The 21,933-nt window shown below is 41.5% G+C and overlaps 1 protein-coding gene across 1 annotated transcript in view; it reads right to left on the bottom strand.

The window, feature by feature from the left end:
• The window catches only part of col19a1 (collagen type XIX alpha 1 chain), a 344,957-nt gene that overhangs the window by 305,875 nt on the left and 17,149 nt on the right, over positions 1 to 21,933 (bottom strand). Inside the window, exons 3-4 of the mRNA XM_033021894.1 lie at positions 11,168 to 11,242; positions 2,563 to 2,674 (exon numbers count right to left, since the gene is read on the bottom strand). Coding sequence (XP_032877785.1) covers positions 2,563 to 2,674; positions 11,168 to 11,242 — 187 coding nt within the window. The remainder of the gene's footprint in view (positions 1 to 2,562; positions 2,675 to 11,167; positions 11,243 to 21,933) is intronic.

Below are 21,933 nucleotides of genomic sequence, written 5' to 3'. Positions count from 1 at the left end.
TGGAGATATTCAGGGCAAGCTTTTTTTCTTTTTTTTTTTTTTATAAACACAGCGAGTGGTATGGGCCTGGAACTCCTTGTCAGGTTTGGTGGTGGAGGCAGGTACAAAAGTAGTGTTTGAGGTTTTTTGAAATGCACATGGAAGAGCAAGGAATAGAGGGATAGCGATCATATGCAGGGAGATGAGATCAGTGCAGCTAGGCATCCTGTTCAGTACAAACATTGTGGACCAAAGGGCCCATTCCTGTGCTGTACTGTTCTATGTTCTATAAACACTTTTAAAAAAAATACTTGGGTCTAAAAATTCTCTCACTTCAACATTTCTTCAAGCTATTTCCACACCCCACCTAAAATGATCAACCCCTCAGAACCTTCTCCAACTCCCATTAATGACCTCTCCCCAGCAATATCCTTCCCCACTCATCTCTCCCGCTCACTTCCAACTACAATCTACTGGCCAGCATACTTGGTTCAAAATCTCCACTCTGTGCAATGAGGAGCAGTTGCCCGGGGACAGTCTTCATAGATATTTCCATGTGTAGGAGTTATTCTATTGCACAAACACTTGTGCTTTGTGGTCTGGACACTTAGTCAGACTGTCCAAAGATATGATCAGCTTGCATTCTACAAGGTCCTTTCACACACTCTGTTCTCACAAAGGGACCACCATTTGTGAGGACTCTTGTTACTTCACTGATATTGCTGTTTTTTTAATGTCACTTTGCATAGGTCTTGTTTGCATGCCGAGACAAATTAGTTCAACCATGTAATTTGTAGAACTGATCTGGCCTTATTTCTCATAAAATCACAAAAGTGAGATGGACAGGGTCCCAGGATCAAAAACAAATAAAAAGCCAAATAAAGCCTTTTTTCAGGGGCACAACTAACACAGAATTATACAATAAAACAAAGGAAGTTCGCTAAATTGTAAATAACATGACCATTCCTCATTCTTGCAGTGCTCAATGTTTGCATAAAACCTGTAGGGAGTTGTGGACTGTCCGTTCAATCTCCAGAATCACCTTGATGGGAAAAAAGATAGCCAACATGGCAACTTCAATGTGTACGCCAAGTCCAATTCTCAGGATTCCCTATCCACAAAACGATCCAAAGTTCAGCAAAGTCTTATCACAACATAACATATTATTCTCACCCATGTCTAAAAAACCTGGGATTTTAAAGGATACAAAACACTAGCTCAATTACAAATGATAAAATTGGACAGCAAATTCCAGAAAGGACGCACACAGATACCAGAAGCCACTGCCTGGGCTGTTCTGCGTCTCCAGTTATTATTGATATTAATAACTCACTGGGGAAATATACAGTGAAGCAAAAGTACTGATGCACTGGATTCCCACTGAATAGCTCAGAAAATACTTGAACTTGTTCTGTCAAACAAACCTGAATTTTTAAATGGTACTACGACAGAATAACCTCTAAACATATCATGAAGCAAAAAAAATGTTCGGAATCTGAAATAAAAACAATAAATGCTAGAAATATTCAGCAGATCAGGAAGCAGATATGGAGAGCAAGAAAGATTTAGAGGAGAGAGAAAAAAAGTAATATGCGAGAACATATTCAATTGCAGGAAATCTGAGCATTTCATTTTATTCTTTTTAACTCATTCATCTCCTGTTCTATTAATAATTTCACCAGATCATCTATGGCCAACTAGCCTTTACACTCTCAACACTAATGTCATTAGTTTGTCATCAGAATGTATTTCACATACATTTCCCACCATTCTCAGAAACACAAAAGAAACATACTTAATTTCTCACTTTCTACATTTCTGATGAAAGGGCATCAACCTGAAAAGTTAGAAACAAGAAACTGCAAAGCTGATTAATAGACAAAAAGTACACAAAGTGCTGGAGTAACTCAGCAGGTCAGCCAGCATCTCTGGAGAACATGGATAGGTGACGTTTTGGGTTAAGAACATCAAAATGTTAACTTTGTTTCTCTCTTCATAGATGATGCCTAACCTGCTGTTGTTCTAGCATTTTGTGTCTTTTTTTCCCCCAAAGATATCCTCACTGGCACGGAATCCTTCACAATTATTGGCCAGAGATATATGGCACAGAAACAGGAACTTTAAACCTCCGAGTCCACATTTACCATCACCCACTCCCCCCGTTTGCACCAGATGCCACTTGTTGTTGCATCTAAAAGAATGATTATCCTTGTTTTTAATCTGTCTTTATCTGTTCTACTCTAATCTTTTTTCGAACCCTTATTTTATTTATCTGATTTGACACCAAATTCAGTTCTTACTCTTCCTGGTTCAGACTTCATGCCTTCGTGCCATTGCTCAATCTGATAAACTTAAGAAATGGTCCATTATATACCTTGTTCACACATGTCCCAGATATTCTGTGGAACAGACTGCACCAAAATTAATTTCTAAACAGACAATTTTCAGTTAAAATGCAATATAAAATGCCTGAAATGTAGGTGTCATGAATAAACAATACCATCCATGCACCACTGAAAAGAATCTAGCCAATTATTTCAAACAAGTACAAAATTAAAAGACTTAAATAAATGTAGTGCCTACTGTGTTTGTCTGATTGGCAATTTCCTTCCCATTCTGATAAGTTGTAAACCTTGTGTGTTTTTGCTTCTTTCCGATGAGCGTGTCAATGAAAATCTCTGCACCAGATCGAACCCTGCAATATAAACCATTATTAATTTCCAATCAATTAATTGGGTGGATGAGATAAACACAGTGTTACTCATTTATCTCAAAAATGTTACAATAGACAATAGGTGCAGGAGTAGGCCATTCGGCCCTTCGAGCCAGCACCGCCATTCAATGTGATCCTGGCTGATCATCCCCAATCAGTACCTCGTTCCTGCCTTCTCCCCGTATCCCCTGACTCCACTATCTTTAAGAGCCCTATCTAGCTCTCTCTTGAAAGTATCCAGAGAACCGGCCTCCACCACTCTCTGAGGCAGAGAATTCCACAGACTCACCACTCCCTGTGAGAAAAAGTGTTTCCTCGTCTCCGTTCTAAATGGCTTACCCCTTATTCTTAAACTGTGGCCCCTGGTTCTGGACTCCCCCAGTTGATTCATAAAGGCATAGTCATACAGTACAAAACAAGCCCTTCAGTCCATCATGTCCTTGGTGACCATTAGATAGTAGCACTTGATCCATATGCTAGCACTTGATCTCTAGCCTTCCATGCATCAGTGCTTGCCTGGATACTTCAAAGTTTTAGAAGGTAATTGCTTTCTCCATCGTCTAATGCAATGCATTGCAATTTCAACTATCCTCTGGATGAAATAAATTCTTCCTCAGATCCCCTCTTAACCTCTTACCCCTTATCCTAAATGCTCCTAATTAAAAAGGTGTCAGGGGTTGTGGGGCAAAGACACGAGATTGGGGTTGACAGGGAGAGATAGATTGGCCATGATTGAATGGCCCAATTCTGCTCCTAGAACTTATGAACATATCCTAAGGCAACATAATGTGGAATATTATTGGCATATCCTATGGTCTTGCAACCTGAACTGTGAACATTTCAGGATGAGTAAATCAGAGCTCGTCCATATTGAACAACACTTTAAAAAAAACATTGAAACGGCAAGGGCGCATAATATTATGAATGGTGGACTTCAATGTCTATCAACAACAATAGCATCATAGCACCACAATTGACAGTGCTGGCTGAGCTTAGAAGGACTGATCGGCCAGATTGGATCTATGTTAGATAGTGAATGAACTAAACTGTGGAATAAACCTGTTTGACCTTGTCATTACAAACATATCTACCTGTGGCAGTTACAGTTATCTGTGAAAGCAGCAGTAGAGGGGACCACAACACAGTCCCTGCGGGGACAAGGTTTGCTGCTACATACTGCAAAGATTATGGAACAGATCACAACACAGCTGTACAAATGAAGAGCTGCACTCCAGAAATACATTCAAGCATGAATTTTAAGTAACAAGTAACATTAATGTTATGCAAGTGTCGAACAATGCCCTATCCTTGGCATTCAACAGTATTAGGATTAGTGAGTCCCCACCATCAAGAACCAGACAATTATTTAACTGAACCAGTCACATAAACACAATGGAGGCATAAGAGACTGCAGGAAAAGTATTAAAGGAAAAGGAAACAGGCCCATCAGCCCAACATGTCCACGCTGAACAAGATGCCCCATTTAATCTGGAATCTGTAACAAAAAAACAAAAAAAGAGAGCTGCTGGAGGAACTTTGGGGATAAAGTTAGCATCTAAGATGCCCGAATCCACTGAGTTCCTATAGCATCTCTCCTGTTTCGCAACATAAATACGAGTATAAGAGGAGGTCAGAAGCAGGGTAACCTACAGTGAGTGACTAACCTCCAACACCCATATCTACTAGGCATAATTCAGCAGTCTGATGGAATATTTTCCAGTTTCCTGGATAGGTGCAACAGCACTTAAGCATAAGACCATCCACAACAAATATGCTTGACCGCACCCACCATTTTAAACATGCATTCCCTCCACCAGTCAGCACCATAGCTGCAGTGTACACCATCGATAAAATGCATGGCAATTACTCACGCAGACTATACCTCCCAAATCCACACAAAAGAATAAGAACAACATCCTGGGGTTCACTCTTGGATAGCACGCAACTAAAGATTTTCACTGTACCTCGGTACACATGACAATAACCTAAACTAAACTAGTCAATTGATCCAGGAGCTAGTGACTCACTCCTGACATCGCAAGGTCTTTACCCCACTTATGAGGAACAAATCAGGAATGCGAGTGTTGTTCGAGCTGCAGTCCTTGCTGCAATTGTTTCTAAAAGCTTGACACCTTCCCCTCGTAGTCACACACCTTCCTGTCTTGAAAATATATAGCCAGTCCTTCATTGTCACCAGAACGAAATCTCAGTACCCAGAATCCAACAGCACCTTTGGAAGTATCTTCACCAGAAGTACCACAAGACTTAAAGAAGGCAGCTCACTACCACACTCACAAGGGAAATTAGGGTTGGGTAGGACAGCCGAGTAAGTAGTCCAAAACTGGAGAGAAAAAAAATCCCAACTAGAGACATCTCTATCCATTACAACCTTTAACAAGAAGGTTGTTTAATCTTGAAATTGTCCTTTCTGGAAGAATGATGTGGCACAAGTTGCTGCTATACAATGAATGGCTTCTGCAGGTGAAGCTGACTGAATAACTCATGATTAAAATTAGGTTAGTGTGTAAAATCATGAGAGGAATAGATCAGGTAGATGCACAGAGTCTCTTGCCCAGAGTTCGGGAAATCGAGAACCAGAAGTCAAAGGCTTAAGATGAATGGAGAAAGAATCTGAGGGGCAACTTTTTCACACAAAGAGTGGTGGATGTATGGAACGAGCTACTGACATGGAGGTAGTTGAGGCAGGGACTATTGCAATGTTTAAGAAACAATTAGACAGGTACATGGAGAGAAAGGTTTGGAGGGATATGGGCCAAATGCAGACAGGTGGGACTAGTGTAGATGTGGTATGTGGGTCAGTGTTGGCAAGTTGGGTCAAAGGGCCCTTTTCCACACTGTATGACTGAAGTAAAATTTTCACTGTAAAAATTCTCTTCCCTTCAAAAAGTCTGGCTTTATTGTTGATTCTATTAATCTTGCAATTTTACATCACAGTGATATCGTGTAGCCTTTAAGGTCCCAGATAAATGGGTGTTCAGCTAAAGCTATATTACTTTAAATCAAGAGACGTGTGCTGTTACCTGGAAATTTGACATTATGGTCACAGCTAAAAGCGCAGAATGCACAGAATGTATGGAAAGGACTTCGGCGAGATAAAGATGACAATGGCAGAATTCAATAAATTGATTAAATTAAGAAAATATTTGAAGGTAGATTCAGCAGGGCATGTGACCTCATGTACTTGTAATATCTGGTAGCTGAAGGAAACTCTTGGCATAACGAGGACTGCAACTGAAAATTGTGGATGTGCCTAGAGGTACTTTTGCTCAGAGTTACGAGATGGAATCTGGGATTTGGAATTGATACTGTAGAATTTGTCAGTCAAGAGATGTGGAACAGTGGACATGAATGAAGCAGGCAAGGGAATCCGGAGGTAGGTTTGCAAGAGCAACACCTGTAATGGTTGTTGGCAGGCACATACAGCCCATGTGGATGAGAGCGGTGATTTTAGGCAGGTCACATGAACCGACTATTATGGCACAGGGAGCCATTCAAGTTGGGCAAGTGAAAAGCAATGTTGTAAATGGGGATAGTATATTGTTTCCATGATATATATAGTTTTTCATTCTACAGCTACGAAAATGAATTCCAAAGATTCTGTTGCCTGCCTTTGGTACCAGGCATAAGCACACCTCTTGGAGGTTGGAAAGGAATTTGGAGTGGGAGGGAAAATATCCAGTATGGTCTACATGGGAATCAACAATGGAGGAATAAAGGAGGGTCTACTGAAGGAATAAGAATAGTTGGGCTGCAAATTAAAAAGCAGAACCAATGAGGTAATAGTACCTGCATTACTACTTGAGCTACTTGAAAATTGGGACAGGGAAAAAGATCACAGGATTGAATGCATAGCTCACAGATTAGTGTGAGAGAAATAGCTTTCAATTCATGGGGCACTGGCATCAATACAAGAGAAAAGGACAGCTGCTGCTCCTCTGGACCAGACTTCACTGGAACTGGGCTGGGACCATTGCCATGGTGAATCGACTAACTTGGACTTTAGACCAAATAGTAGGTGACATTGATTCAGGTGCTGGTTACATAAAAAAGATGCAGCAAAAGTGCACATGTGCAAAATGGTATGCCTTATATATGCTTTATTCTATTTGTGCCATAAATTCACCATCCTTGTGACAAATACTGCATGCATTCAGCTAAAAAACCTTCAATTTTCAAACTTCAGCCTTCAAATTCACAATCATGTCAGAGCTACACAACATAGATACAAAAACATACATCCACTTTTAGTCTGAGCTTGAAAAATGGCATTGTACACTTACAAAGTAATATAGTGTACTGTGCAATTACATATGAAATGGCACATTTAGAAATGCTACTACATCAATTGTTCCATAATCGTAGACTATTTTCTAAATGGGGAGAGAATCCAGAAACCAGAGGTGCGAAGGGACTTGGGAGTGCTGGTGCAGGATTCCCAAAAAGTTATTTTGCAAGTTGAATCAGTAGTAAGGAAAGCCAATGCAATGTTAGCATTTATTTCAAGAGGGCTAGAATATAAAAACAGGGATGTAATGCTGAAGCTCTATAAGGCGCTGGTCAGGCTGCATTTGGAGTATTGTGAGCAAATTTGGGCACCATATCTGAGGAAGGAGAGGGTCCAGAGGAGGTTTATAGGAATGATGCCAGGAATTAGTGGGTTAACATATGTTGAGCTTTTGATGGCACTGGGCCTGTACTCGCTGGAGTTTAGAAGGATAAGGAGGGACCTCATTGAAATTAACGAATAGTGAAAGGCTTGGATAGCTTGGATGTGGAGTGGATGGCTCCACCAGTGGGAGAGATTAGGACCAGAGGTCATAGCTTCAGAATTAAAGGACGTTCCTCTAGGAAGGAGATGAGGAGGAATTTCTTTAGTCAAAGGGTGGTGAATCTGTGGAATTCTTTGCAACAGAAGGCTGTGGAGGTGAAGCCAATGGATATTTTTAAGGCAGAGATAGATAGATTCTTGATTAGTATGGGTGTCAATGGTTATGGGGAGAAGGGGTTAGGAGGGAGAGATAGATCAGCCACGATTGAATGGCAGAGTAGACTTGATGGGCTGAATGGCCTAATTCTGCTCCTGTCACTTATTACCATTCCATATGACAAAACTCTTTGCTCCCAAAACTAAAACAATTTTCATATCCTCCAACCTCATTGTTAAATGACAAATAATAGATCTCTTCTCTCCAACACCCCAGTCATACTCTCAACCCCTACAACTATAGTAAAAACTATTAATTTTGTACAATACCATCTCGGATAAAGCAGCCCACTTCATTCCACTATAAAGCACCAACCCAAACATTCATTCACTCCACCACTTAAACATTGTGGCAGTAGGAATGTACCATCTAGGATATGCACTATAATTACTTGCCTAGGCTATGAACAGCTCAATCTTAAACACCAAAAAGGACAAGGGAAGAAAATAAATGAGAACACCACTATCTACAGGTTCCCCTCTAAATAACATGTCATTCAAACTTGAAAATATAACCTGTTTTCTCACTGTTGCCGAGTCTAGATCTGGAAGTCCCTAACCAACAACACCGTGTGAGATTTTACAGTGCATTCAGAAAGTATTCAGACCCTTTCACTTTTTCCATATTTTATTACTAGAGCCAAGATGTATAGGCACTAAAAACCACTGAAATAGGCAGGCAAAAAGGCATAATAAAATTACAAAAAAAGGCACGAAAAGGCATTTATTGACAAAAAAGGCATAAAAAGGCATTTAGTTCCACCACCAAAATATGGTTAAAAATGATAATATAAAGGGATACTACATTAAATGACCAAAGTTGCCTGGTTGCACATAATTACTAGCATTTTGTCAAATTATTTGGTGTTAAACTATGCCGTCTGTCAGACAGAATATGCTTCAGTTGTGAAAAACTTCTTTCTACCTCAGCCGAGGTCACTGGTGGATACCTGAAACAAGCTACAGACTCTATATTCATGTCGATATCTTGTGCATAACAACTGCCTTTGAGAACTTTAGCTATGTTTTCTATTTTTTCAAGATCTTTGTTAGCTAAAATCACTCTCTCACATTTTCCTTGTATTTCTTTACCTACATTGCCAGGACCTTTATGAATATCGTCAGTTACTTTGTTGAAAACTGCAAGTTATTCACTAATGTTTCGCTGTAATAAATTATTACGTTACAGCCTTATTCTAAAATGGATTAAATTCTTTTTTTATATATCATCAATCTACACACAATACCCTACAATCAAAAAAGCAAAAACATGTTTAGAAATTTTTGCAAAGTAATTAAAAAGAAATAACTGAAATATCACATTTACATAAGTATTCAGACCCTTTACTCAGTACTATGTTGAGGCACCTTTGGCAGCAATTACAGCCTAAAGTCTTCTTGGGTATGACGCTACAAACTTGGCACGCCTGTATTTGGGTAATTTCTCCAATTTTGTTCTCTGCAGATCCTCTCAAGCTCTGTCAGGTTGGATGGGGAGCGTCGATGCACGGATATTTTCAGGTCCCTCCAGAGATGTTTGAACGGGTTCAAGTCCGGGCTCTGGCTGGGCCACTCAAGGACATTCACAGACTTGTCACGAAGCCACTCCTGCGTTGTCTTGGCTGTGTGCTTAGGGTCGTTGTCCTGATGGAAGGTGAACCTCAACCCAGTCTGAGGACAAGAACACTCTGGAGCAGGTTTTCATCAAGGGTCTCTCGGTACTTTGCTCCGTTCATCTTTCCCTCGATCCTGACTAGTCTGCCAGTTCCTGCCGCTGCAAAACATCCCCACAGCATGATGCTGCCACCAGCATTCTTCACCGTAGCTATGGTATTGGCCAGGTGATGAGCAGTGCCTGGTTTCCTCCAGACATGACGCTTGGCATTCAGGCAAAAGAGTTCAATCTTGGTTTCATCAGACCAGCGAATCTTGTTTCTCATGGTCTGAGAGTCTTTTAGGTGCCTTTTGGCAAACTTCAAGCGGGCTGTCATGTGTCTTTTACTGAGGAGTGGCTTCCGTCTGGCCACTCTACCATAAAGGCCTGATTGGTGGAGTGCTGCAGATATAGTTGTCCTTCTGGAAGGTTCTCCCATCTCCACAGAGGAACTCTGGATCTCTGTCAGAGTGCCCATCGGGTTCTTGGTCACATCCCTGACCAAGGCCCTTCTCCCCCAATTGCCCAGTTTGGCCGGGCGGCCAGCTCTATGAAGAGTCCTGGTGGGTCCAAAGTTCTTTGATTTAAGAATGATGAAGGCCACTGTGCTCATCGGGATCTGCAATGCTGCAGAAATTGTTTTATACCCTTCCCTAGATCTGTGTCTCGACACAATCCTGTCTCGGAGGTCTGCGGACAATTCCTTTGTCTTCATGACTTGATTTTTGCTCTGACATGCACTGTCAATTGTGGGACCCCATAAAGACAGGTGTGTCTCTTTCCAAATCATGTACAATCAATTTTATTTACCACTGGTGGACTCCAATCATGTTGTAGAAACATCTCAAGGATAATCAATGGAAACAGGATGAATCGAAGCTCAATTTTGAGTGTCATAGCAAAGGGTCTGAATACTTATGTAAATGTCATATTTCAGTTATTTATTTTTAATTACTTTGCAAAAATGTCTAAATACCCGTTTTCGCTTCATCATTTTGGGGTATTGTGTGTAGATTGATGATAAAAAAATTTGTAATCCTTTTTAAAATATAGCTGTAACGTAACAAAATGTGAAAAAAGTGAAGGGATCTGAATACTTTCTGAATGCACTGTATATCAGAAGTACTGCATTGGTTCAAGGAAGAGATTCACCAACACTTGAAAGACAATTAGGATGGGTTGTCAAATTTTGTCTTCTAACAATGCCCTAATCTCATCAATGAATAAAAAGAATAGGTTGGTTGGAAGATAAAATTAGCATTCATTTTAAACCCACAGGATGCCGTTTCATTACCATCCACCCAACACCATTGTGTATTCGCTCAACAGGAGTAAATTCAACTCTAATGTAAAATAAACACTGTACTCAAACCCAAGTTTCTTAATGGGCAGCTTAGGTTAAAGTTGACCCCTGTGCGTCTAACTACTATAAAAAAAAGGCAGTGCAACATTAAAACACAAAACATGAGGCATTCTTTATTTTCTCTCCCTTAATCTCTTCTTACTAGGAAGGCACATACACAAGTTTGAAATGGGGCAATCTATGGTAAACGCTCAGTGGGCTATCTATCACTGATTCACACATCATGTTATCCTCCAAAAAATGAATGAATCACTGATTTTTATTCTCCTTAAAGTCTGCATCATTCTCTCTGGAATCTCTCAAGGATCTATCCCTGGTCCCTTCCTATTTCACATCAAACCATTTCCTCTTGAAATGATTATACAACAAATGGAAGGAGATGTAAAAAAGTGTATTTTCTTTCTGTGTTGAAGCAGTTATTGGAAGGAGCATCAACAATTTGGTACGATTTACCTAAAGCATCAGCATGTCGCTTGTGCATCTGTCTGGGGTGCAGTCCGTCTGACTGAATGGGCGGGCATATAGCATCTGTGAGCAAAACCAAAGGAAAGAGTTGCATCAGAACGAATCGTGTCGATAACATATCCCCGAGATAAAGAATCACGTTCCCAGCCTCTTAAAATTATCACGTTATTAAAAATTTGAACTGAGGCTTAACTATATATAACCTCTAACATAAATAACCATAAAAAACTAATTAAATTGAGAGCAAGGTGTGGATGTAGATCTGCAATGATCTCATTGAATTTGAGAGCATGCCCATGATGCAGGTATCTACTTCTGTTACCACCTGAACCTTGCGCAGCTGTGATGATCAACGGGCTTCTAATAGTTAATTATTTCAGATTTTGGAAGGTCTATTGCCTCACATATTGTTGGAAATAACCTGAATGCTCTTTTTCCCTGTTGGTGTGTAGAAGTGGGTGTTTAGAAGGATCATTTAACACAAATTAGCAACCAGGGTGAGATTCATACATTTCAGTAGCCATTAACTGCCGGTCATAAACTATCCTCTGTAATTTAATTAATTTATATACAACATTTCACACGGTTAGGATGCTAAAAGCATTTTATAGCCACAAAGTATTTTTGAAGTGTAGTTCATGATATCGGCTTAACGGTGTGCTTGCTAAATGGATTATTCATCTCTGGCAGGAGGTTATACGAGTAGAAAATAATAATTAAAAGAAAATGACAACCATCTGGGTTTCGTCCGTCAAATCTGTCTTACTTTGCTAGTTTGGTCTCACATCCCCTTTACTCCTCATCTCCAAAAAACACATCTAATTGTCTCAAAGTCAATCACTTCAATACTTTTTTTTTCCTGATAATACATTCCATTATTCTATTCCTTTGGTTAAAAAAGCTGTAACCTACACTGACTTATTTCCAACACTTCAATTTGAGCCCATGATGTCTAAATGTTTCCCAGAGGAATCTTCCTTAGCCTCGTTATGTTTCTGTTTATTTCTAATTCTGTTGTCCACATTGATTACTACTATGAATAGATCCAGAAATAACCACTGCTCAAAATAATTAATTGCATCGCTCCCATCATCACACATTAATTTTTTTACATTTATTTCAGAGAACGTTTTGTAGATACGTTGAGTTAATCCCTTTATTTAACTATAACTATTGAATACTAACAAAATGACTGCTGAATTTTTCTATAGCTAAGGAACGTAGCACGCAGAGCAGTACAGCACAGCACAGCAATCGGCCCCCTTGGCCCACAATGTCTATGTCAAACATAACGGCAAAATAAACCCTTACCTGCCAGTACATAATCCATATCCCTCCAGTCAGTGCATATCCATGCGCCTATCCAAAAGTCTTTTAAATGCCTCTACCATACCGGCCTCCACCACCATCAACCCCGGCAGCATGTTCCAGGCACTCACCAACCTCTAAGCGCTTACCGTGAAGGCAGGAGAGAAGGAACAGCCAGAAGCAGTGAGAGCAAGGATTGGCTGGAAGTCAGAGGGGAAGTCTGAAAGGTCAGCAACAGCTGAAGGAATGCAGGGATTGGCTGAGGAATTTAATTTGCAAATTGGTAAATTGGCAAATTAGGCAATTAATCAGCCAATATAAGCAAGGTAGCTCTAGGGGAGTGGCCAGTAGGGGAGCCTGGCAGGCATGTTGGAGTAGTGCATTTCCTGCAGGATGTGGGAAGACAGGGACACTGCTGGTGCTTCTGAAAACTACACCTGCAGAAATTGTGTCTAGGTGCAGCTCCTGAACGAATGTGTTAGGGAACTGGAGAAGCAGCTGGATGACGTCAGGGCCATCCAGGAAATTGAGAGTTTCCTGGACAGACCTACAGTGAGGTTGGCACACTGAGGATACAGGAAGAGCAAAGGTGGGTGACTGAGAAAGGGGAGTAACTGGAGTACAGGAGACCCCTGTGCCAAATGGAAACAGGTACACCCTTTTGAGAGCTGTCGGGGCAGAGGATGCTTCCAGACTGAGCGGCGGACAGGTCGGTGGCTCCTATCCTAGAGATGAGACTCTACTGGTGAGACTAACGTTGGGCAGAGCCATAGTGATGGGTGACTCCATTGTCCAAGGAGCAGACAGGAGATTCTGTGGTGGCAGACGAGACGTGAGGATGGTCTGTTGCTTCCCTGGTGCCAGGGTTCAGGATGTCATGAGCCGAATTCAGAACATCCTCGAGAGAGAAGGTGAATGGCCAGCAGTAGTTGTGCACATAGGCACAAATGACATTGGGAAGAAGAGGAAGGAGGTTCTCCAACACGAGTTCAGAGAGTTGGGAGGAAGACTGAAAGGCAGAACTTCTACGGTGGTTATCTCTGGATTGCTTCCAGTAACTCATGCTAGTGAGGACAGGAACAGGGAGATAGGGGATCTGAATGTGTGGCTGAGGGGCTGGTGCAAGGATTTAGATTTATAGACCACTGGGATCTCTTCTGGGGTAGGGGTGACCTGTACAGACGGGTTAAACCTTAACTGGAGGGGGACCAACATTCTGGCAGACAGGTTTGCTAGGGCTACACGTGTGGGTTTTAACTAAATAGTGGGGGGGGGAGAGATTGACAAATTGGGAGTATAAAGATGGAGTTGGGGAAGTGAGTACAGGAAAAATTTCAAAAGATTCTCGAATTAATGTGAAAGAAAGTTCCAGAAGGGATAAAAGAGTAAGGCCAGGGCCAATTGCGAGCAGTGCGAGGGGGGACGTGAATGCAGAGGTCAAAGTGTGTATATGAATGCACAAAGTATAAGAAATAAAGTGGACGAGCTTGAGGCTCAGTTAGAAATGGGCAAGTATGATGTTGTGGGAATTGCAGAGACATGGCTGCAAGAGGGCCAGGGGTGGGAACTGAATATTCAAGAATATTCCTATTGAAAAGAAAGACAGGTGGGCAGAGGGGGTGGGGTAGCTCTGTTGGTGAGAAATGAAATTCAGTTCCTTGCAAGGGGTGACATAGAAACAGGAGGTGTGGAGTCAGTATGGGTAGAACTGAGTAATGTAAGGGTAAAAAGACCCTAATGGGACTTATCTACAGGCCCCCAAACAGTAGCCTGAACATAGGGTGCAAGTTGAATCAGGAGTTAAAATTGGCATGTAATAAAAGTAATGCTGTGGTTGTTATGGGAGATTTCAACATGCAGGTAGACTGGGGAAAATCAGGTTGGTACTGGGCCCCAAGAAGGGACTTTGTAGAGTGCCTTTATGATGGATTCTTAGGGCAGCTTGTATTGGAGCCTACCAGGGAGAAGGCAATTCTGTATTTAGTGTTATGTAATGAACCGGATTTGATAAAGGAACTTGAGGTTAATCAGCCATTAGGCGGTAGTGACATAATATGGTCAGGTTTAATCTACAACAGGAGAGGGAAAAGGGTAGATCGGAGGTGTCAGTATTAGTTGAATAAAGGGGACTATGGGGCATGAAGGAGGAGCTGACCAAAGTTGACTGGAAAGATACCCTAGCAGGGATGACAGTGGAACAACAATGGCAGGTATTTCTAGGAATAACACAGAAGGTGCAGGATTAGTTCATTCCTACGAGGAAGAAAGATTCCAAGGGGAGTAAGGGGCGACCGTGGCTGACAAGGGACGTCAGGGACAGTATAAAAATAAAAGAGAAGTACAACGTAGCAAAGATGAGCGGGAAGCAAGAGGATTGGGTAATGTTTAAAGAGCAACAGAAGATAACCAAAAAGATAATACGGGGAGAAAAGATGAGGTACGAAGGTTAGCTAGCCAAGAATATAAAGCAGGATAGTAAAAGCTTCTTTAGGTATGTGAAGAGGAAAAAAATAGTTAAGACCAAAGTTGGAGTCTTGAAGACCAAAAAGGTGAATTTATTATGGGGAACAAGGAAATGGCAGATAGGTTGAACAGGTACTTTGGATCCGTCTTCACTAAGGAGGACACAAACAATCCTCCTGATATAGTAGTGGCCAGAGGATCTGGGGTGATGGAGAAACTGAAGGAAATCCACATTAGGCAGGAAATGGTGTTGGGTAGACTGATGGGACTGAAGGCTGATAAATCCCCAGGGCCTGATGGTCTGCATCCCAGGGTACTTAAGGAAGTGGCTCGAGAAATCGTGAATGCATTGGTGATAATTTTCTAATGTTCTATAGACTCATGATCAGTTCCTGTGGATTGGAGGGTAGCTAATGTTATCCCACTTTTTAAGAAAGGCGGTAGATAGAAAACAGGGAATTATAGACTAGTTAGCCTGACATCCATGGTGGGGAAGATGCCGGAGTCAATTATAAAAGATGAAATAGCCGCACATTTGGATAGCAGTAACAGGATCGGTCCGAGTCAGCATGGATTTACGAAGGGGAAATCATGCTTGACTAATCTTCTGGAATTTTTTGAGGACGTAACTAGGAAAATGGACAAGGGAGAATCAGTGGATGTAGTGGACCTGGACTTTCAGAAATCATTTGATAAGGTCCCACATAGGAGATTAGTGGGCAGAATTAGGGCACATGGTATTGGGGGTAGAGTGCTGACAAGGATAGAAAATTGGTTGGCAGACAGAAAACAGAGTGGGGATTAACGGGTCCCTTTCAGAATGGCAGGCAGTGACTAGTGGGGTACCGCAAGGTTCGGTGCTGGGACTGCAGCTATTTACAATATACATCAATGATTTGGATGAAGGGATTCAAAGTAACATTAGAAAATTTGCAGATGACACAAAACTTGGTGGCAGTGTGAACTGTGAGGAGGATGCTATGAGAATGCAGGGTGACTCGGACAGGTTGGGGGAGTGGGCAGATGCATGGCAGATGTAGTTTAATGTGGATAAATGTGAGGTTATCCACTGGTATCAAAAACAGGAAGGCAGATTACTATCTAAATGGCGTCAAATTGGGTAAATGGAAGTACAATGGGATCTGGGGGTCTTTGTTCATCAGTCTATGAATGTAAGCATGAGGATACAGCAGGCAGTGGAGAAAGCAAATGGCATGTTGGCCTTTATAACAAGAGGAGTCGAGTATAGGAGCAAAGAGGTTCTTCTGCAGTTGTACAGAGCTTCAGTGAGACCACACCTGGAGTATTGTGTGCAGTTTTGGTCCCCTAATTTGAGGAAGGACATTCTTGCTATTGAGGGAGCGCAGAGTAGGTTTACAAGATTAATTCCCAGGATGGCGGGACTGTCATATGCTGAGAGAATGGAGCGGCTGGGCTTGTACACTCTGGAGTTTAGAGGGATGAGAGGGGATCTTATTGAAACATATAAGATTGTTAAGGATTTGGACACGGTAGAGGCAGGAAACATGTTCCTGATGTTGGGGGAATCCAGAACCAGGGGCCACAGTTTAAGAATAAGGGGTAAGGCATTTAGAACGGAGACGAGGAAACACTTTATCTCAGAGAGTTGTGAGTCTGTGGAATTTTGCCTCGGAGGGCGGTGGAGGCAAAGAGAGAGCTAGGTAGGGCTGTTAAAGATAGCGGAATCAGAGTATATGGGGAGAAGGCAGGAACGGGGCACTGATTGGGGATGATCAGCCATGATCACATTGAATGGCGGTGCTGGCTCGAAGGGCTGAATGGCCTACACCTGCTCCTATTGTCTATTGTAAATGTGCCCCGTACATCTTTAAAGTTTGCCGCATCACCTTAAAGTTATGCCCTCTAGTATCTGATATTTTCATCCTGGGAAATAGGGTAAACGGTCAGAGCCTATCTATGCATCTCAATTTTATAAACTTCTTGGGTCTCCCCACAACCTTTGGTGTTCCAGAGAAAACAATCCAAGTACGTTGAATCTCTCTCTGTGGGTAATACCCTTTTATCCAGGCAGCATTCTGGTAAACCACCTCTGCACCCTTTCCAAAGCCCTCATATCCTCCCTGTAACAGGGCATGCAGAACTGCATACAAAACTCAAAATGCACTCTAGCCAAAATGTTATAAAGCTGCATCAAGAATTCCTGACTCTTATACTCAATTACCCAACTGTTTGCTGTCCCTTTGCAAATATTTCATCCAAACTATCCCTCCTACTCTACAAGTTTGTTTTGTCAATCAATCTTATGACATAATTAGTCCAATGCTTTTTAAAAAGATTCATATAGCTGACACCATTTAATTTTTTATTGCAATAAGAGAAGAAAATGCAATTAGGTTATTGAAAGACAATCTGTTGCTTCCAAGTCAATGCTAACTCCTTAATTTACTCAAACCTCTCCAAGTGCCTGTGAAACTTTTTCCCCCAAATTATTGTTTTGTAAACCTTTTTATAACCAATACTAAACTGACTGGCACATGGTAACGAAGAATATCCTTTCTTGAGCAACAAAGTTGTATGTATCATTTTCCAATCTCTCCATATTTAAAGATGTCAAAAGACTATTGCAAGCAACCTTTATCTCCACACATTCTTCCCTGGGATACAAGCCACCTGGAACAGGCGACTTATCTACTTCAAGCATACAGCCATTTCAGTGCATTCTCCTGTCAATGTTCACCTTACCCATTAAGTCTAACATCTCTGCTTCTGCTGATATTTATCTGCATTCTCTGCCAATTAATGTCATTGAACACAGTACTCAAGTGCCAGTAAATATCCTCTGCAACACAACTAAATTAAAAAGCAAATTTCACAAAGTAAGAATGCTCAAAACATTTCGCACCAATGTACTGTTGAAGTCTTGTCACTATTGCTATATTGGGACTGTGACAGATAATTTATACACTGCTAGCCCCTCAAACAGGTCAGAGATAAATGATGGGTTAACCTGATGTTAGCTACAATCGTTTTACGGATAAGCTTAGGCCATGACACCTGCTTTTCTAGCAGTATTAGTTTTAGTTACATTGCATATAGAGTTTAGTTTTATTATCGTCACGTGTATCGAGGTACAATGAAAAGCTTTTGTTTGTGTGCTATCCAGTCAAAGACTATACATGATTACAATCAAGTCATCCACAGTGTGCAGATGAAGGATATTGGGTACAACATTTACTGCAAGATAAAGTCCAATTAAATATATTTCAAAGATCTCCAATGTGGTAGATGGGAGGTCAAGCCTGCATTCTATCTAATGAGAGGACTGTCAAGTTGCCTGATGACAGCTGGATAGAAACTGTCCCTGAATTTGGAGGTATGCATTTTCAAACATTGTGCCTCTTTCCTGATGGAAGAAGAAAGAGTTGCTGGGGTGAGACTGGTCCTTGATTATGCTGGTGCCCTTGCTGAGGCAGCATGAAGTGTGGCTAAAGTCAATGGGAGGGAGGTTGGTTTGAGTCCACAATTCTCTACGATTTCTTGTGGTCTTGGATGGAGTTGTTCCCAAATCATGCTGTGATGCATCCCGATAAAATGCTTTCTATGGCGCATCTGTAGACGTTGGTGACGGTTGCTGGGGACATGGCAAACTTTGCAAGCCATCTAAGGAAATAGAGGTGTTGCTGTGGTTTCTCAAATACAAGTGCAGCCTCACCTATGTCTTGCAAAACATAATATCCTAACTTCTATACTCAATTCCTTGACTGATGAAAGCCAGTGTGCCAAAAGCTTTCTTCACCACCTATATATCTGTACTGCCATTTTCAGAGAACATTGAATTGTAGTCTTAGATCTTAAAATCTTTTAAAAATGACTTTAAAAAATGCAACTATGTTCCTCAATCCCCTATATTCCTCCAGGGATACACTTGATCCTACACTTGACCAATGTCTCGTTCTTTTTACCGACCAGAGCCTCAAGTCTTCTCGTCACTCAGGGTTCCTTAATCCGACCTACCTTACCCTTCACACCTCCTGTCCTTGGCTTCCATGTTTTTTTCTGCAGTCACAACCACCTTTACATTTTGTGTGCAGGCCTCTATTAAAAACAATTGTCGCAATTTTGAAGAAAGGTCTACAATTGAAATAAAAACCTGCTTTTCTTCATTCACCTTCTAACTATGTACATATTAAAAAATTAAAAAATTGAATTTCCAATCATTTCACCTTGCCTCCACTCCCTTGCCTCAACAACGTGCAGTTAAATTTAGGTCGATATCCTCTCTATTGGGCCTGAGTGAGACCACACCTGGAGTATTGTGTGCAGTTTTGGTCCCCTAATGTGAGGAAGGACATTCTTGCTATTAAGGGAGTGCAGCGTAGGTTCACATGGTTAATTCCCGGGATGGCGGGACTGTCATATGCTGAGAGAATGGAGCAGCTGGGCTTGTATACTCTGGAGTTTAGGAGGATGAGAGGGTATCTTATTGAAACAGATAAGATCATTAAGGATTTGGACATGCTAGAGGCAGGAAACATGTTCCCAATGCTGGGGGAGTCCAGAACTAGGGGCCACAGTTTAAGAATAAGGGGCAAGCCATTTAGAACGGAGACGAAGAAACACTTTTTCTCACAGAGAGCTGTGAGTCTGTGGAATTCTCTACCTCAGAGGGCAGTGGATACTTTCAAGAGAGAGCTAGAGAGGGCTCTTAAAGATAGCGGAGTCAGAGGATATGCTGAGAAGGCAGGAACGGGGTACTGATAGGGGATGATCAGCCATGATCACATTGAATGGCGGCGCTGGCTCGAAGGGCCTACTCCTGCAAAGCTTTTCTTTCCATCCAGCTCAACAGCAAACAAACTATAAAAACTAATTGCAAATGTTCATCTTTGCAGATGCCCAATTTACCTTGAACGAACAATGTATTCATATAACGGAAATTGCAAATGCTGTAATCTTCAACAAATAGCCACCTCCAGGGGGAGCATCAGTCTGATGAAGAGTCATGACCTTGAACAACATGAGTTGGATAATCAGCCATGATCATATTGAATGGTGGGCAGGCTCGAAGGGCCAAATGGCCTACTCCTGCACCTATTTTCTATGTTATTTTCTATCGGTCCATGATCAGCCTGAAGAAAGGTCCCGTTCTGGAAGGCTGATTGTCCATTTCCCCCCACAGACTCTGCCCAACTCCACCAGCAGTGTGTTGCTTTTAAAAAAAATATATAGTACGCTTAACATAGTAAAATGTTCAAATATATTTTTAGATTAGTGTGGAAAAGATATTCAGGTACTGTGGTCCTTAACAATCCAAGGCATGGTGCAGTAATTTAAAATCGGTCTTCCATAAGAAGCCAAAACTGCAAGAATAAAGATATTGGGGAGGATTGCTGAATGTAGTGTAGTGCTTGTTCAATTCATGTCGTGCTTTTCCCGAGAAATGCTGACAGCCCTTTGAATCCCCACATCACTGTTTGGAAGTTTGGGATTCCCATGTAAGCCCACATGAACACAAAAGTCCCAGACTCCTTGAGCATTGCCATTATATCTCATGGAGCCCTGCATTGCATCTCTGTTTTGTGCAGTATCTACCTCCTGCACCTCTGCAATGCCATTTATTTACAATGGAGAAGAATGACTGCAAGCTGGAGGGGTACATTTTAGGTGAACTACAGTTTTGATAGAATTGCTTTAACTCAAGTGTTTATAAATGTGCTTGGTGTTTTCTTGTGGTTTCACTTTAATATTTTTAATGCTATAACTTTTTTTTTATGGCATGTTGAATTTAGCATAAGTTTAGAATTTTTGCTGTTAGAGACATTCTGCGGGCTAATGGGGTCACACACACCTTCCTTCACCAGCCCGTGTGAAATTTTTTAGACAGCGCTCCCCCCCACATGCCTGGTCTAAAAAATTAACACGGTGCAAAGCCAAGGCGAAACAGACATACAACGCAATGAACAGGAAGGTTGGCGCTGTAAAAAGACGGCTAAACTACAGTGTACGGTAAGTCCTTTAAAAGAGGGGGGGTGAGAAGGAGTGGAGACAACGTTTAAAAGACCAGAGATACACGGCTGTGAAGCTCAGCGGACATTTAACATTACTGGTCGGTTATCCTTGATTCTGAAAACTACTGCTTATCTTTTTTTCCCCCAATGAGCCAATGAAATTCACTGGTCAGCACCGGCTTCAAACTCAGAGAACCTTCGACCTCCTGGCAACCGATTAGGACCTCCTGGCGACCCACCTGCGGCTCGAGAGTTCTCGCTACTCTCCATGGAGGTTTCATTCTAGTTGGCGCTAATTTTTCAACAGAATTCACGGCAACTAGTTCCCAGAATGCGGGAAGTCCTCACGACCATGAAGGCGACTCCCCGGCAACCACCCGCGAACATGTGGCGACTGCATAGTTTCCTGCAGTTGCCTAAAAAGTCGTTTAAGTGGGACAGGCCCATTACTAGGGAAAGGCTTGTATCCAGGGTCCACTGGGAACAAATTTTGATATCAACCACTTTGTATGAAAAACTTCCCACTCAAGTCCTCTTTAAATCTCCTCCCTCTCACAATAAACATTGGTTTTAATACCTGTCATGGGGAAACAGATTCTGTTTATGCCTCATAATTTTACATACCTCTATCAGAAGATCCCTCAGCTTCCTTCACTCCAAGTAACACAGGCACAGCGTATCCAATTTCACCTTATAACTAATGTTTTCCAATTCAGGCAACATCCTGCTGAATCTAGACACAAAAAGCAGTTTCCATGCTGTCCTCTCTAAAATCTAAACTGCAACCAAAATGATTTATTCACTATCCTATCAAGGTATTTTGGCATGGACTTGTACCTCAAGGTCCATCTCTTCATCAACATTCCTTATACTCCTACCATTTACTTACTATATCTGTTCTACTGTTACTTATGTTCCCAAAATGCATTACCTCACATGTCTCTCCAAATATTTCACCCAGTTATCAATGTTATCAATATCCTGTTGTGGTTT

Source organism: Amblyraja radiata, chromosome 5 (genome assembly GCF_010909765.2).
Source record: "Amblyraja radiata isolate CabotCenter1 chromosome 5, sAmbRad1.1.pri, whole genome shotgun sequence".
In the NCBI taxonomy this organism is placed as follows: Eukaryota; Metazoa; Chordata; class Chondrichthyes; order Rajiformes; family Rajidae; genus Amblyraja; species Amblyraja radiata.
The sequence above is the reverse complement of the archived record's forward strand: the minus strand, read 5'-3'. Positions and strand labels throughout refer to the sequence as shown.